Genomic DNA, 16,336 nt, shown 5'->3' with positions numbered 1-16,336 from the left:
AAGACGTGTGTAAGGCACCTAACAGGGCCCAGCACACAGTAGGCCCTCAGGTAGTGGTGGCTGCTACTATGGCCGCCTTCAGTCTTGCCAGCTGCTTTGCCAGCAAACACTATGACTTTGCGGTGGGCAGCTGAGGAAGGAGGTAGAGCTTCTGACAGGAGGACCCAGCAGGGTCCACGTGCACGTCCAGGCCTCTTTCCGATGCCGCTCGTATCTCCTCATCTTTATTGGACTGCAGCCACTACTGTGTCCTTAAATCACTTCAGCAGCTGCCCAAGTAGGGCTGGTAACTCTGGACTCACCAGCCATGAGAGGACAGTAACTGAGCTTAAAATAGAAGTGTCCCTTGACTGGTCCCGAAGGCTGTGCGGAGCCCTGATGGCAGGCCCGGCGGGGTCGGCCCACCCAGGCAGAGCCGGACTCTGGGCAGCGGGCGCTGCAGCCCTTCCCCCGCGAGGCAAGCCGGGCTTTCCTTGGTGCAGAAGCCCTGAGGGTATGTGTCCTCAGCCCACGCTCCTGGCCAGAGGTTACTGACCAGCCGTCCGAGAAAGCTTGCATGGGGAGGATGTGGGGCCGGGCAGGGGGAGGCAGGAGGCTGGTGGCAGCCGGCACCTGAGGCTTAGCAGGCCAGGAACTGGGGTTTGACTCGTTCTGGCCTTGGTATACTGGGGGTGTGGGAAGCCACGGGGAGGGGGGGGACATCTAGAAAGGTGGAAAGTGAGGCAATGCTGTCTCAGGGCAGGAAGGACGGGAACTCACAAAGAATAGGCCACTCTGGTTGATCTTGTTTCTTTTTAAGGCCCAAACCAGGTCATTGTGTCTGAATATGAGTGTGTCAGAAGCCAGGCAGGGAATGCCCACAGAGCAAGGCCCACGCAGAAAGGTCAAGCCCTTCCCATTATGAGAAGACGCCCAAACGGGCGACTTTGTGCCAGAGCAGCGTCCCTCTCCTGTCCTTACATTACATCTGTGACGGCCTCTTCCCGCTGCAGGTGCCGCCATGGAGTCTGACTCCTGCTGACCAGACCCAGGACCCAGGACGCAGGCCGAAGGCCGAAGTTGCTCGGCCAGGACAGGCGGCCTGCAGCCAGCAGCCATGGCTTCCACCGGGGCGGAGGGCCAGCTCCAGAGAATCATCCGCGATTTGCAAGGTACGGTTAGGCTTCTTGGCACGTGGGTTTGGGTTGGAGGCAGCTGTAACTGTGCTCTCGCTGTTGCCAGTTGAAATTGAGCCCTGTCAGCTGTGTTCACACGAGAGTAATTGGAGCCCTCAGGACACGTCATATGGAAATATTCGGGGCTCAGATGTCCGTCCTGTGTAAGGCTGGGAAAGCTTGCCTGGCCCTCATCCCGGGGCACTGTAAAACCACTTTGTGAACAAAATCGATTACTCCTTTCTCGGGCGGGTGTGTGTGGGTGTGGGTGTGAGTGTGTGTGTGTCTGTGTTCATTTGTTCTTGGCTTTATTGTGGCTCTGTATTTACTTGGCTTAATCACGAGCCTCTGGACTCTGATGGAGGTGGCCCAGTTGGGGAACAGTGTTCTCCTTCCCTCTGAGCAGGAAGACCAGATACCCGTCTTTCTTGTTTTGCTGTCTCAACTGGTCGTGGTGGACGGACGGACGGTTGCCTGGGACACAGTCCAGTTCTGGGCCTGCTGCCTGCCGGACCTCACCATGTGTGGCCGTGCCCAGTGAGAGACACTGCCTGTGGGCCTCTCGCTGAAGACGGCCGGGAGTGGAGGGGTGCATAAACAGGAGCGAAGTCAGGAGGAGGGGCTGCTTTCTCTGCCGGCTGCAGAGTCTAGGACCCGAGTCCTACCTTTCAGGGGGTGGGCCAAAGGTCAGAATTTTGGCAAGTTTTCCCGACCCCGCAGACCCCAGTGCTGGTCTTGTAAGCCTCTTTGGAGCTCCTGCACTTGCTGCAACATTATCTGACACTCACCACTTTGTCCTCCTCGCAGAGACCACGGTGACAGTCTTCTGACACACCGAAGGCCCAGGGTCCTACTGCTCAGACACCGTGATGACCAACAGGAGCCTCTCCTGCCCAGGGCCATCGGGCTGGTGGTGGCCACACAGTCCTCATTCTGAAGGCTACAGTCGATGAGATAAAAAAATTGCCTTCTCAGGCTTATCTCCTATTTACATAGCACTTTGGGCCTCTACTAGCTAATAATCACATGGCATTTCACATGTGTCGGGCACTGTCCTACACGTCTTACAGAAAATAACTCACTGAGCCCTCAGGTTTGGTTCCGTGAGATAGGAACCATCGTTATTCCCATTTTGCAGATACGGAAGCGGGCACAGAGAGGTTCAGTGACTTGCTTAAGGTCACACGTCCAGTCGGGCAGGGCCTGGGTGTGCACTCACAGGGTGCCAGAATTTGTGCTCTTAACCATACCAGTCTGCTTCCGGCTAAAATGTTGATGCTTTAAAACACAAACACACACACACACACACACACACACACACACGACAATCCCTGCAAATCTGCATTTGCCACTGTCCTTGAGAGTTTCTCCACAGCATAGGCAGTCTTCTCTGTGTTTCGGTCCCTGGTTCTCCGGTAAGTCTGGGACCCAGAGGTCCTCAGTGGGAGGAAGAGAGAAGAGAACGTCCAGTACACTTCGGTGGGAATCCTTACAAGGCACTGCGTTCTCCACGCCCTTCCTTTTTACCTGTTGGTAGCTGTCCAGACAAGCACACAGCCAGCCTCCAGCTTCTGCTGGTGTATCCTTACTGAGCTGTCCGTGTGCAGTGCACAGCCTTCACCCTTTGCAGGGCAGCCTCTTGTCCTGGTGACAGCAGCTACCAGGGCTTTGGTGTCAGGCAGGCTCGGGGGCAGCTCCTGGCTCCACATTGTAACCCTGGCAGATGTTGAACAAGTCCCTTCGCCTTCCAAGGCCCAGTGTTAGCTTTGATAATAACACCCACTGCTCAGGGTTGTTGGCAGAAGCAAACAACTCACGTGAAGCTAGGATTATTCCTGATGCATTTGCTTTATCAGAGACTAGAGCTAGAAACTTGGTGTTTCATATCCAAGGCTCACTCTTTCAAAATCTCAGGAGTTCCCAGTTCAGGTTGTGAGCGCTCAGCCAGCCTGAGGGTGGGCGAGGAAGGGCGCGTGTCTTCTCCGACCCCTGAGTCCCCAACTCTCTGTGCCAGCCACAGCAGACACCTCAAATAGGGTACAACTGGGCAACAGTCACTTGTAAGAATCAGTGCTAAGAACCGGTCTTTGCTGTTAGCTGACCTTGGCCTGCAGGGTCAGTGTTAATTAAACTTGAGCAGCTCAGGCTCAGTTTGTGTCCTGGGCAGACCTGCTCTGTAGCCACGGTGCTTGAGGTCAGGGGCTCGGGCTCCTTTGCTGTTAAGAGTTATCAGAGAAGAAGATAGATTTTTGTTTATTTGTTTTAGGTTTTTCTTTGGGTTTTCTTAAATGTTTATTTTTTAAGAAGACGGTTTTGTCCAGCATTTTCCAACCATTTCAGCTAGAGACATTTTTCCAAGTTCTACTCGAAACCCAGCTTCTAACAGTCCCACCGCAGAGCCTGGGAGTGAGGGTCAAAGGTGGTTTTTCCCCTTTTCTGCACAGGGAGGTAAATTATCTCCGAAGTGAACAGGGGGCTCTGGAGTCCAAGCCCTTGAGAAAACCAAGGTTCTCACTCTAGCTGTGTTGTTTGCCATCCTTGATCTTTGGCCAAGCGCTCTCACCTCCGTGAGTGCCTCTTCTGCAGAATTCTAAGTTGTACTTATTTTTTGTCATATTTTGATAGCTCTGAAGTTGGGATCATCTTAAAATCAATTGCAGCTCAGGTTTGTTGAAATGAAGCACTCCCTGCCTCACAGTGCTGTATTAAGTGAGAAAGACATGCAAAAGCCGGGCCCCTAACAGGCAGACAGTTAACAGCTACTGTTGTCCTTCTTGGGATTGTCATTGCTAGTCTAGTATTTGTACATTCTGGTCTTCTGAAGCCTGGACTCACCTGTACTGAGCAGTAGAATGATAGTGAAGGACAGCAAGAAACATAAAGCTTTCTGGGTCAGTATCGGGGGACTTCCACATGATTCATCCACGCAGCCAACATGTGTTGACCAAATACTGCATGCAAATTACAAGGCCTATGTGGTGGCCCTACAGGGATAGCCCAGAACTGTGCCCAGCCAGCGAGCTGTGGCGAAGGACCGGTGGGCTGTCACCACTGTGGGAGCTTCGCCAACGTCCCATAGATGTTGACATCCTTCACATTTCTGAGCTGCTTTTCCATCGCTGACCACTTACTCCTCATGCTTCCTGGAGTTACTCTGCTTTTCTCACTTCTCTGAGGTCGATCACCATTTGATAACATGTTCCTGTTTGTTGTCTTTAAGATGCTGTGACAGAACTAAGCAAAGAATTTAAGGAAGCAGGGGAACCCATCACAGATGACAGCACCAGCTTGCATAAGTTTTCTTACAAACTTGAGTATCTCCTTCAAGTAAGTGACTCCTGTGATGTGTTGATTTCTGCTCTGCTGTCTCATTTCCCTCTTGGGTGACTCATCAGCATTCAGGATGTGGTCCCGAAAGTTCAATGGAGCATTGAGCTGTCCTGTCAGACTGAAAGTCCGGCCACCAAGTGCCGTCCACTGGGGAATCGGAATGTTGCCCCTTAGGATGATTTGAGAATCCAGAACATTCTTTAGAGATTTAGGTCAGCGTAAGGCAGAGGTCGCAAGGTCACTGTATAGCAGAGATCTAACTTTGGGGCAGTCACGTCTCCCTTTGAGAGTCTGGTGAAAGCTGTGGAATGTCTCCCAAAGAAACATGCGTGTGTGCGTGTGTGTGTGTGTATACAACCAATCGCGCATTTTCCAGGAGTGTGTGGGCCCTCTGAAAATTATCCAGAGGCCCCTATTTTTAGAGCCTCGCTGCTCAAAGTGTTAGTCCCCAGTCCTGTAAGAATCCTGACTCCAGCAAGGTTAGGGCTTTCACAGCTGGGTCCGTGATAGAGGGAGACTTTGTTTTGTGTTTTTCCGTTATCACTGAGATTGCTTAGGGCCGCTAGGGCTACCCTGGGGCAGCTCGCATTTGTTTTTATCTGGGGATTGTATTTATGGTTTGTTCTTTGATTAGAGTAGAGCTCAAAATGCAATTCTTGGCTCTTCTGTAATTGCTCTGCATTCTTGAATTGTCTTTGGTGCTGGAAAGGAAAGGCATTTAGGTCCTGGGTGGGTCTCCTGGCCTTCCTGCTGCCTTCATGCTGCCTTCGTGCTGCCCTGGAATTGGCTGGTGTTGCGTACTACCAGGTGCCAGAGACCCACAGGAGAAAGAGATGTTCAATGTCAAGAAGTCACTGTCAGATTGGGCTACTGACGAAGTTAACAAATACGCAGGCTGGATCCTTGGTGCTCTCCTGACTTATCCTCCACAGCCTACTGTGGGCTGGACCCTAGGAGGGATTTGTGTGTTCCCCGAGTATTGTAACTACTGTCAGAATTTGTTCTACTGTGTTGAGAGGGGTTTGAGCTGGATGTGAGTTGTGGGCTGTTGCAGTTCGTGGGGGTAGGAGGGTGTGCTGTATAATAAGCTAAAGCCCGTTCCTGTGTGCTGAGCCTGAGAAGTCCCTCTTGTTCTGCTCGTGACACCTGTATCTATCCCACAGCCAATAAAGTGTGCTCGGAGTCTGCAATCCAGAGTGGACTATGTGTTCATCATATTCTGTCCTCCTCAGGTGGCTGAGGTGTTGCAGGTGGAGCTAAGCAAAGTGGGATTAAACATTCATTACTGTGGCTGTCATCACGGCCCACAAGACAAGCAGCCCAGGATCAGCCACATAGGCGTCAGCTGGGAGCACGTTAGGAATGTATTCTTGGTTCCCACCCTGACCCCCCAAATCAGGATCTTTGAGGTCAGCCCAGGAAGTTTTAACACGCCCACAGCCTAATGCATGTGTCTGCTTGGTTCAAGAAGCGCAGATCTATAGAACGCTGCAGGTGTGGAAAAATACAGGCAACTGCAGGAAGGAAATGGATCAAATTGTTAACAGAAGTTATCTTAGAGTGGTGGTGTTAGGCATTATAGTTTCTAATTTTTTCTATTTTTTTTAATCCAGATTTCCTAACTGTATATGCATGCAATCAGAAAAAAATGCTCTAAAATGTTACGTTAGAGAAAGATATACATTTTGAACACCCTTAGTTTGCAACCCCACATCCCACCGAAGTATACAGGAGGAAAGCCCACTGGAGGAGACGCCTCCAGCGTGCTGGAGGACTCACCCTTCATGTGCCTTTTCAACTAGCTCTCTCTCTTACATTGTGAACATGTTTATGGACCTGTTTTATCCAACCAGCTCATTTTGGTTTTGGATTTGAAATGACTCACAGCTGACATTTGAATTCATTGTATGTATATTAAAACATTATTGACACTTGAGTAACTGAGATAAAATGCCACTTACTCATTTCCTTAAGTTGAGATGTAGTTAACACTCTTCACGTTGCCCTTAAGACTTGACACGTGTATTTCTTTGTTGTAAGTTGTTATGTATCTTTATCAAAGCTGTTAATCACAACTTTGGTGGTCTTCCATCCAACTCTGAGCACAGGGTCTCTTAAGGGATAAATCTTTTCAGGGGTGCTATTATTCCTGAATCTTACTAGTTGTATGACCTTGAGATAGTTACTTAACCTCTCCTAGCCTCAGTTTCCTCATCTGTAAATTGGAGTTAAAACACCTTCATTTGCTAATAAATGAAAATAATGCCAGTAAAGTGCTTTGCCCAGTGCCAGGCAACTAAGAAGCTATTATTATTATTTATTTATTTAAACTCTTAAGTTTTACTGGGGAATATTGGGGAACAGTGTGTTTCTCCAGGGCCCATCAGTTCCAGGTCATTGTACTTCAATCCAGTTGTGGAGGGCGCAGCTCAGCTCCAAGTCTGGTCGCCGTTTTCAATCTTTAGTTGCAAGGGGCGCAGCCCACCATCTCGTGTGGGAATTGAACTGGCAACGTTGTTGTTGAGAACTCGCCCTCTAACCAACTGAGCCATCCGGCCACCCCAGAAGCGATCATTAGTTATCATTTAAATGGTAGGATGAACAGCAGCAGGTTTGAACCTCCTTTCTCTGCCCTTTTCCCTCCCCAGTTTGATCAGAAAGAGAAGGCGACCCTCTTGGGCAACAAGAAGGACTATTGGGATTACTTCTGTGCCTGTCTCACCAAGGTGAAAGGAGCCAATGATGGGATCCGATTCGTCAAGTCTATTTCAGAGGTAAGAAGCCAAGAACATCAAGTCTTTCTCCTGCCTTCCTGACGCATCTCTTGCAGAGAGGCCTTTGCTGCAGGCAGTCGAGTGAGGAAGTGGGGTGTATGGTGGTAAAGAAGTGAAGAAGTCCAGTCCAGGCATGCTCAGTGCCCAGGAGCTCAGGGAGCCCCGATTGAGCATTTGTGACTGAGAAATGGCTGGGAATGCTCTGTTGTTACATCACAACCCACACATTGCCTGTCAGGGTGGGCTGTTCACCATGGTCGGCTCTTGATGCCCCTCTAACCAACACAGGACAGCACAGGACACCTCCAACTTTCTATAAAAATCAGTTTCTTAGAGAATATTCTTAACGTTTGCTAGATTGCTTTCCCTGTGGTTTGCCTAGGGAACTTGGATTTGAAATGAAGAGTCATTTCTTAAAATGCTGACATGCTAAGCTGTAAGTGCTGAGCCCCTCAGGAGCAGAATGTCGTGGCTTTGCTGTTTTACAAAACTCCAAAGCAGCAACATTCATCCTCACTCTCCTTTCTGCCTCTCTCCCACCTGCCACTCCATATGAATCTTTTTCTCTCTCTCTTTCTCATAAACCTAGTCCACCTGCGAGTAAAGAACTTTGCACGTTAGGGAGTGCTAACCGCCTAGATTTAGGGCAGGAGGCCTAAAGGTTTATGCCGTTCATCTTTTCAGTATCTTGTCATTAAGTTGAAAGTCACTTGAAAGCCAGAGATGTGCTCCTTGGCTGGCCTCCTGCAAAGGCCACGGAGTCAGGTGTTCTGGGGGGACTGGAGCTGGATGGGTTTCTTAAAGAGAATGACACAAGCGCTGACATTGAGGGCTGGGTATTTTCCACCAGCTGCACCCTCTGACACCGGAGAAAATGAGGCGAGACGAGACCCTGGCTTGGAAGAGTTTGTTCTGCACATTTCTTTAATGTCCATGTAGCATCTCGTGAGATCGTGCCTTGGGGACCCTGGGGTCCATGGTGTGGAGCAGTGTTTTAATGCATCATAAATCTGGAGAGCGGTCTCATTGTCGCCCTTCTCCCCAGAAGCCTAGGAGTTCTCATTGTCATTTTCTTCCAGTCTTCAGAGCAACTGAAGCCTTCACCTTTATGACTTCAAACAGCTGAAGTCTGGAAATAAATTTAGTTTAATACTCATTATCCAGGGTTATGAAATGCTTACATCTGCTTTTTTGTTAGTTTCCTCTTCTTTTCTTATAATGCAGTTCAACCTTTAGACAATCCAAGGCTAGAAAAACTGACTTCTAGAAGCCAAACCTGCGCGATCCTTGGTGGGTGTGGTGGGTGTGGTGGGTGTGGCTGGCGTAGGCTCCGCCTGCCATAGGGTCCAGTCATCTCACCTCAGTTGCCGGCTCTGCTCTGTGGGGCACCATCGTGAGGAATGGCTCGGGCTGTCCCTGGCCTTCCTGAACACTGACTACAGTTAACCAAGTATCCAGCGGTCACCGCCCTGCAGGCAGGAGGGGCTGCTGGATACCTGGGTTAACTTCAATCAGTAATCAAGTGCCATCTAGGCCAACAAGCCAGGAGGTAAATGTAACGTTAATGGATGAGATGTATCTCTGGGTCCCTCAGGCTCCTTGGGACGGGAGGCAGACATTTGGGCTGAAACAGCCCAAGGCTCTAATTCTAAAGGTTCAGAAGAGATTGGGCTCAGCCTGGACTGCGCCCGGCTCTCCACACGGGCCAGATGAGAACCAGGGTGCGGCGTGGCACCTGGCTCCTGGCACAGTGGCCTGGCTTAGAGCACAGTCGGCTCGACATGGCTTGCGTCGAGACTTCCCTGTCCTCTGCTGCTGTTGTATCGCTTCCTGATACAGTGCGTGTGAGTTCTGATTAAGTGCTGAAAGTTTTAAGGAATTGGGTAGTGAAAGCAGATCCATGATCTCAAAAAAATAAAAAGGCTGTGCAGTATTTCCATTTGGAGTACATAGGAACTATTGTTCTCTTCCCCAAGAGATGTTTAAAAAGACCTCATAAAATAAATAGCTCCTTTTTATATATATATGTAATAAATTCGGTTAATAGGCCTGATTAAAAATATGGACTCACTTGTTTTCCATTAAAAAATCCGATGTTCCAAACGCTGTTACAATGGCCGTTTTGCTAATAAGGACACACCCCTCTTGGGAGCTTGCAGACATGGGCAGTTATACGAGGTTCTTACGAGGTTCCATGGGCCTGGGGTGGGGGGGGTGTATGACTGTCAGGCTTCGCTTCACAATGCCTTGCTCAGCTGTTCTCGCTGCCGGAGTTTCTAATATCACCACTGAACACTTTGTTCTCACCTCACTCCTCAGTGGGGATGCCATCAAGATTCTCCCCTGGGCATCATCTGTCGTGATCAGCTGTCTGTAGCCATGCCATGGGGGTTATTACAAAGCTGGGGTCAGGCTGCCTCCCGCCTTCATTTCCAGACATCCTGACTTTACCTCAGACCCACAAAGCTCACAGGGAGAAATGCCATACAGCATCTGTAGTTCCTGAGGTTTCACACCTTTTTGTTTTTTAGAACTATTACATCTTGTGGTGTCATTTCCTGAGTCAGCAATAGCTCTGAGCTAAAAGGTGTTTTATACTTGGATGTTTACACCATCATTAATGTTCCAAGGCGCAAGGCTGTGCCACTTACTTCCTGTCTCAATGCAGTGCCGTAGTTGGTTTCTTAATAGTGTGGAGGGTTATGGCCATCTTGGTGAAACCACTGCTGCCTCTTCCCCTGCCAGCAAGTGAAACATCTCTGACCTTTGAAGGGTCAGGAGGGTGTGGGTCTCTGCTTACCCCACTCAGAGCCAGAGCCTGGCAGAACAGGCACCTGTGGTAGGTTGAGAGCTTCTGAATTCCTGCCAACTTACCTTGAGCTTCTGGGGCTAAAACATCAAGAGTGTGAGTCCTCATTTGCAAACTGGTCTCAAGTGTCTTCTGTGGCTGTCCCCTTGATCCCATCCATCTTGGTGGCTGTATGTCCACAACTGGCAGAGTCTCTGACCAGCATACCTCGCCTCCATCACAATAAGCTTCCAGAAACTTCTTTGGAAACCATGTTTTGGTGTGGTGGGGAGAGGTTCCGAAGACAGGCCTGCACCGTCCACCTCAGACTTCCTGAAATAGAAGCATACCCGTGTTTTTGTTACCCCAGTGTGACCGACCACTTAGAGATACCCTTTGCTCTCGCTCCCTGGACATCTTTGACTAAATGCAGCTGAAAAGAAACCCAACCAGGAAAGCATTAATAGATACGTGGGTTTTACTGATAGTTTCCTGAGGACTCAGGAGGCAGTTCTACATCCATCAAGGTTCTGCCCTTTGCCCTCCCTCCCCCCTACCCTCATTAGCCAAACTGAGGCCATCTCTCACTCAAGCTCAGTTCTGGTGTGAGAAGCCCTTCCTTTATATCCAAGGTACATTCTAAATACTTCAAGTTAAAAATCATACAGTTTTATCTCTGACTCCAAACCCAGAGATTCTGATGGAGCAGACGAGGGAGGATCCCATCCGTGGAGTCCACAGAGCTTGGAGAGCCTCCCACGAGCATAGCTTCCTGGACATGTTTGCTGGGGTCTGCAGATGATTCTGGGTGGAGGCCTGCAAGAAGTCCACCCACTTCAGGCTGTGCGGTGACATTAGCAAACATTTCATGTCGTTTGAGGGACATGAGTGAAGCCAGTGTGACATTTTCCGCCCTGTTTCTGTTTCATTCAAGCCATCTATGAGGCCAGGTCTCTAGTTAGGCCAACAGCTCTTCATTTCTATGTGATCTACTTTTTCCAGCTGCGAACATCTCTGGGAAAAGGAAGAGCATTTATTCGCTACTCCTTGGTGCACCAGAGGTTGGCAGACACCTTACAGCAGTGCTTCATGAACGTCAAAGTGACCAGGTAAATATGTCAGGTGCTGGGATGGCCCCCATACCATTCAGAAATGAATCGAAGTCCCCTCATTAATAGTAAGGACAACTGCATGCCTGTTTGTGTGGCACCTTGGCACAAGCAAAGCCCTTCCGCATCTGTCATCCTCTCTTATCTGTCACTACCACGGTCCTTGGCACACATGGGGCACGTAGCACTGAGTGTTTACTGCTGAGAAAACTGAGGCTCAGAGAGCCTAGAGCCCTTCTCTAGGACCCAGCGATGCTGAGTTGTAAAGCAGGAGCTCGGGTCCAGGTCTCCTAACTCCTAGTGCCAGGTAGTTTTCCCTGGTGGATAGCATGTCCGTGGTGCTGGCTAATGAATGGACGGACACACCCCACGTGTCACCCCGGACCCAGTGGATTGCAGCCGTGGCCTCAGCAGCGTCAGCTGTGGGGTTTTAACACCATGGAGCCTGGAGCCTCACCCGAGGCAGGGAGTCAATGCCTGCTGGGTGTGTCTGGGGCCCCCGGAGATTGTGATGGGTGACCAGTTTGGGACCCTTGGTGCTGCTAGTGATGAAGCCTGGGGGGAGGGAAGGGGGAGGCAGGATTGAGGGTGTAAAGCTGGGAGAAGGTCCTGACAAGGCCTTGATGGGCGGCAGCTCGGCTTGCCCAGTGCCCCTCTGCCAGCTCTGCCTCCCCTCTCCCCCGGGAGCATTCTTCCAGTTCCTCAAAGAAAGAAATCACTTCTGAATTCTAAAAGAAAGACCTGTTGGGGAAAAGTACTTGGTTTCATTTTGTTGCCTTTAAGATTGATTTGCATAAAGACGTGTTTCTCGCTCGTGAGATGGGCATTGTGCATTCACGTGAGTCGAGAACCTTCACATGCTTGATGTGAAGGTTATTTTGTTCTGGGTGTTTGGTGAAAACCGTCCTAAACAGCTTGGCTCCAGTGTATCAGAGTCCACAGACAACAGCCACGCAGCTCTGTACACTCACCAACATTGTCCTTTTAAATTCCCGTCACCTCACGGGAAGTGAAACAGCTGGTACCTCACAGTTCGTCTTCTGTTCCTTCCCCTTTAAACTGGTGTTGTGCGGGGCGTCCGGCGGGGTCTCAGCTCCGGCTCCTCACATAAGAACGCAGGACATGGTGAGGCCAAAAAGGAACACCCACGGAGCCATAGGTAGGGGAGTCATGTCACTATATTCTCGCCGGCGGCATCCGCCTCTCTGCAATCCGCCCTTGCTAGCCCAGCCACCATCTTCTTGCTAGCCCCCGTTTTTTTCTGCTAACGTAACCACAGCAGTTATATTAGTGGCCAATGGCTCACTGGTTACAGCTGACGGCCAACTAGCCACAGCGGATGGCCATCTGATCACAGTTGATGACCGTTTACTACCTGAGCCAGCACCTTTCTATGTGAGGCCGAGAGCCTGGAAACTGCTTTTTGGGGCTTTGTCCCCACAACTGGTGTCGGGACAGAAATTAGTGGTGAGTTTGGTGTCCTGTACCGAGTTCTCCAGACGGAATAGAAGATGAGGTTACCTTTCAGAAAGGAAGTATTCTTTCCCCCGCATAAATTTCCATTTATGATGGAAATAATAAATGAATAAGTATCTAGTTCATTTCAGCAATTTCTTTCAAGAGTAAGCTTGTTTGAGATGTCTGTGTTCCTGCAGTAAAAAGCAAATTGGGGGCAGGGGTTGCATGTGTCTGTCTGTAATTCCCTAACCTCAGTTAGAACTGGATGAGGCAGAGCCCTACTGACAGGACTGATAAATTCACTCTTTCCTTGTCCGTATCAGTCTTGTGAGCAGTACCTTGGTATGTTTCTCTGCAGTGACTGGTACTATGCAAGAAGCCCCTTTCTGAAGCCAAGGCTGAGCTCCGACATTGTGGGCCAGCTCTATGAGCTGACGGACATTCAGTTTGACCTGGCGTCACGGGGCTATGACCTGGATGCTGCCTGGCCGACATTTGCCAGGTATGTTGATGAATTGCTTGGTTTAAAAGGTAAAAGAGATGTTTGAAGATCACCTCTAGTCTACTCAAAGCACTATTGTTTGCTTAGTTAATTACATAAAGGTTTGGAACTCATATGCCTGCTCATTTTAGACCCGAGACTTTGTTGAATGGTGACTCAGAATAACATTTGGGACCTAACCTTAAGCTAACCTAATAGCCCAGGTGGTATGAGTCAGTGGAGATTCATATACTAAACCTGAGGTTTTTAAATGTGTTAAGGGACTTGTCATGACGGCCTGGGGAGGAGCAGGTGGGCTTTTTCCCATTTGTGCTCTTAGGGAGTTATCATGGAGGCCTTCCAGGCAGTAAGGAAGGGAGTGAAAGCTACAGCTCTTCACATAAGGGTTGCTGAAAGGTTGCTGTGTTTTCATTCCTTACACCAGGATGGCACTCAACATGCCATCCGACTGAATCCTCACGACCACTCCGGGAGGGAGGAAACAGGCTCAGAGAGTACAGGGTCTTGCCCACAGTCACCCAGCTGGTGGACAGCAGGGCCAGGGCACGGACTCGAGTTAAACTCAAGACTGGCATTCTTTGTTCTGTTTACTTTCTGTGAATGACGTTTCTAAAATTTTTCGTATTTTGTATTAGGAAATATTTTCAATGTAGAGAATAGTACTGAATATAATGATATCCATGTACCAGGATTTAATAGCTAACATTTTGCCATATTTACTTCATGTATCCTTTTTAAAACTTTCTAATTTTGCAATTATTTCAGAATTACAGAACAGCTACAAAAGTAGTACAGAGTACTCATCTGTCCTTCACCTCTATTCCCCAGCTATCAATATTTTACCACAGGTGTTTCATCATTCTTTATGTATACATGTTGTTTTTTTCCTAAGTCATTGGAGAGTGAGTTATAGACTCGATTCCCCTTTCCTCCAATACACTTCATTGTGTATTTCCTAAAATCAAGGATATCCTCCTATTAACCTCAGTACAGTTATTAAAATCAGGAAACTAACATCAATAACAATACCACGATTTAATTTACAGCCCTTATTTAAATATTGAGAATTATCCCAATAATGTCTTCTATAATCTAGGGTCACATGTTACAGTTAATTGTTATGTCTCTGTTTCAGAACAGTCTAACTTGGAACAGTGTCTCAGTCTTTGTTTTTCATAGCATAGACATTTTTGAAAGGTACAAGTCAGTTATTTTGTAAAACGTTCCTTATGGGAGTTTGTCTATCTTTTACACGTGTCATGCAGGGTGTCATGCGGGGTCTCTGGTCCCGCTCCTCACATAAGAACGCAGGACATGGTGAGGTCAAAAGGAACGTCCACAGAGCCATAGATAGGGGATTCATACCAGTATAGTTTCACTGGCAGCTGGGTTGGAGACACAGGAGGCAGGAGCCACATGATCCGCAATCCACACTGCCGCCTACTAGCTCAGCCACCATCTCCTTGCTAGCCCCCATTTTCTGCTAACGTAGCCACGGCAGTTATATTACTGGCCAGTGGCCCACTGGTTACAGCTGACGGCCAACTAGCCACAGCTGATGGCCATCCAGTCACAGTTGATGGCCATCTACTACCTGAGCCAGCACCTTTCCACATGAGGCCGAGAGCCTAGACACTGCACTCCTGACTCTGTCCCCACACCACATTATTAAATTTAGGGTTAAGCATTTTTGGAAGGAATACTTCAAATGTTGTGTCCTTCTCCATTCATTATATCTGGAGACACCAGATGCTCATTTGTTTCATTATGAGCATGGTTAACCATGATAATTTGGTTAAAATGGGGTCTGCCAGGTTTCTATTAAAGTGACTGTTGTTCCTGTTGTAATTAATATGTATCCTGTAGTAAGATACTTTGAGATTAGTTTATTATTCTGTTTCTTTTAATACATCTCTCATCTGTTAGTTTTAGCATCCATTGATAATTTAGGCAAGAATTTTTTTACTATGTGTGTATCCATAAATGTTTTATTTGTAGATATAGTTTTCTTTTGCATACATGGAATCATGAGGTAGCTAACCATTTGCACCTTGCTTTTTTTGACTCCACATTGTTTTTGAGATTTTATCTGTATTTGCACACAGAATTCTATAGATGTAGGGTAGTGGTCGGCAACCACGGCCCACAGGGCTGTGTGTAACACAGCTTCGCCCATCGTTTGCATCTTGTCTCTGGCTGCTTTCATGCTACAGTGGCAGAGTGGAGTTGTGACAGAGACCATAAGGCTTGCAAGCCCATAATATTTACACCTGGCCCTTTACAAAAAACGATTGGTGTGGAGTATTCTTTTGTGCGAATAAGCCACATTTTATCTGTTTCCCTAGCAGCACAGAGCTAGACTGGTTCCACTTTCTCCACCATTACAGTGCTGCCAACAGTGTCCCCGTATGTCTCCTTATGCGCATAGGTGACTGTCTTTAGGGTAGATTCTGACAAGTGGAATTGCTGGGTTGTGGACACCAATAAGTTTTTAAAAATGCAATCATTGTAGCTTAAGGAAAAGCTTCTGGTTAAATAAAAATGTTTAGTTTGCACTGTTCCTATCAAACGAGAATTATACAAGGCTTCGTGTTTCTAGGCTGTCAAATAGAACTTTCTGCAATGAGGGGAATGTTCTGTCTACACCGTCCAGTGCAGTTACCAGAACTACTTAGAAGCAGGTCACCCAGCCACGTTACATATGTGTAGTTATAAAGCGGTGACCATGGGCCCCTAAGCCCAATGTGACCTGTATTTACCAGGTTGACTGCTACTCGTTCCTGACTAACAGACCGACTATGGCAGGCACCAAAACTTAAGAAAAATTTAAACCAAAAATTACAAAATATTACGTTCACTTAGTTCTTTTTTAGCACTGAGGGGAAAGCCGTCATGTTTCCACTTTAGCAATGGAGCCCATTTGCTACAGACCCAACAGAAATGTGCTCTTTGGTGGGAACTGCTGGATTTTGCCTTCTTATACTGTCTGGGAGGACATTGCCCCCTGTCACTACCTGGTTGCCTAGTGACAACCAAGGCCTTCACACATGCAAGTGTGTCTGTGTTCCTGGCTCTGATCCAGGTATGTCTGTTCTGTGGCCCCACAGGAGGACACTTGCCCCTGGCTCCTCGGCTTACATGTGGAAACCCCCCAGCCGCAGCTCCAGCATGAGCAGTCTGGTGAGCAGCTACCTGCAGGTAATGTCGGAAAGGCTGCCGAT

General features: G+C 48.4%; 1 protein-coding gene across 7 annotated transcripts in view; it reads left to right on the top strand.

The window, feature by feature from the left end:
• FYCO1 (FYVE and coiled-coil domain autophagy adaptor 1) overlaps positions 1–16,336 on the top strand; it is a 78,135-nt gene that overhangs the window by 9,993 nt on the left and 51,806 nt on the right. For 4 of the 7 annotated variants that reach the window (XM_081071608.1, XM_081071604.1, XM_081071605.1 and 1 more), the window contains 6 exons: positions 993–1,151; positions 4,375–4,481; positions 7,133–7,258; positions 11,049–11,155; positions 12,972–13,115; positions 16,223–16,313. In XM_081071608.1, the coding sequence (XP_080927734.1) occupies positions 1,097–1,151; positions 4,375–4,481; positions 7,133–7,258; positions 11,049–11,155; positions 12,972–13,115; positions 16,223–16,313 (630 nt within the window). In that variant the 5' untranslated portion in view covers positions 993–1,096. Of the gene's footprint in view, positions 1–279; positions 494–992; positions 1,152–4,374; positions 4,482–7,132; positions 7,259–11,048; positions 11,156–12,971; positions 13,116–16,222; positions 16,314–16,336 lie in introns of those variants that run through there. The other 3 variants (XM_081071607.1, XM_081071610.1, XM_081071609.1) reach the window with 3 other exon arrangements.

The sequence above is a fragment of the Rhinolophus hipposideros genome (assembly GCF_964194185.1).
Source record: "Rhinolophus hipposideros genome assembly, chromosome: 14".
Lineage (NCBI taxonomy): Eukaryota > Metazoa > Chordata > Mammalia > Chiroptera > Rhinolophidae > Rhinolophus > Rhinolophus hipposideros.
Note: the sequence above shows the minus strand (reverse complement) of the source record. Positions and strands in the feature narration are given on the sequence as shown.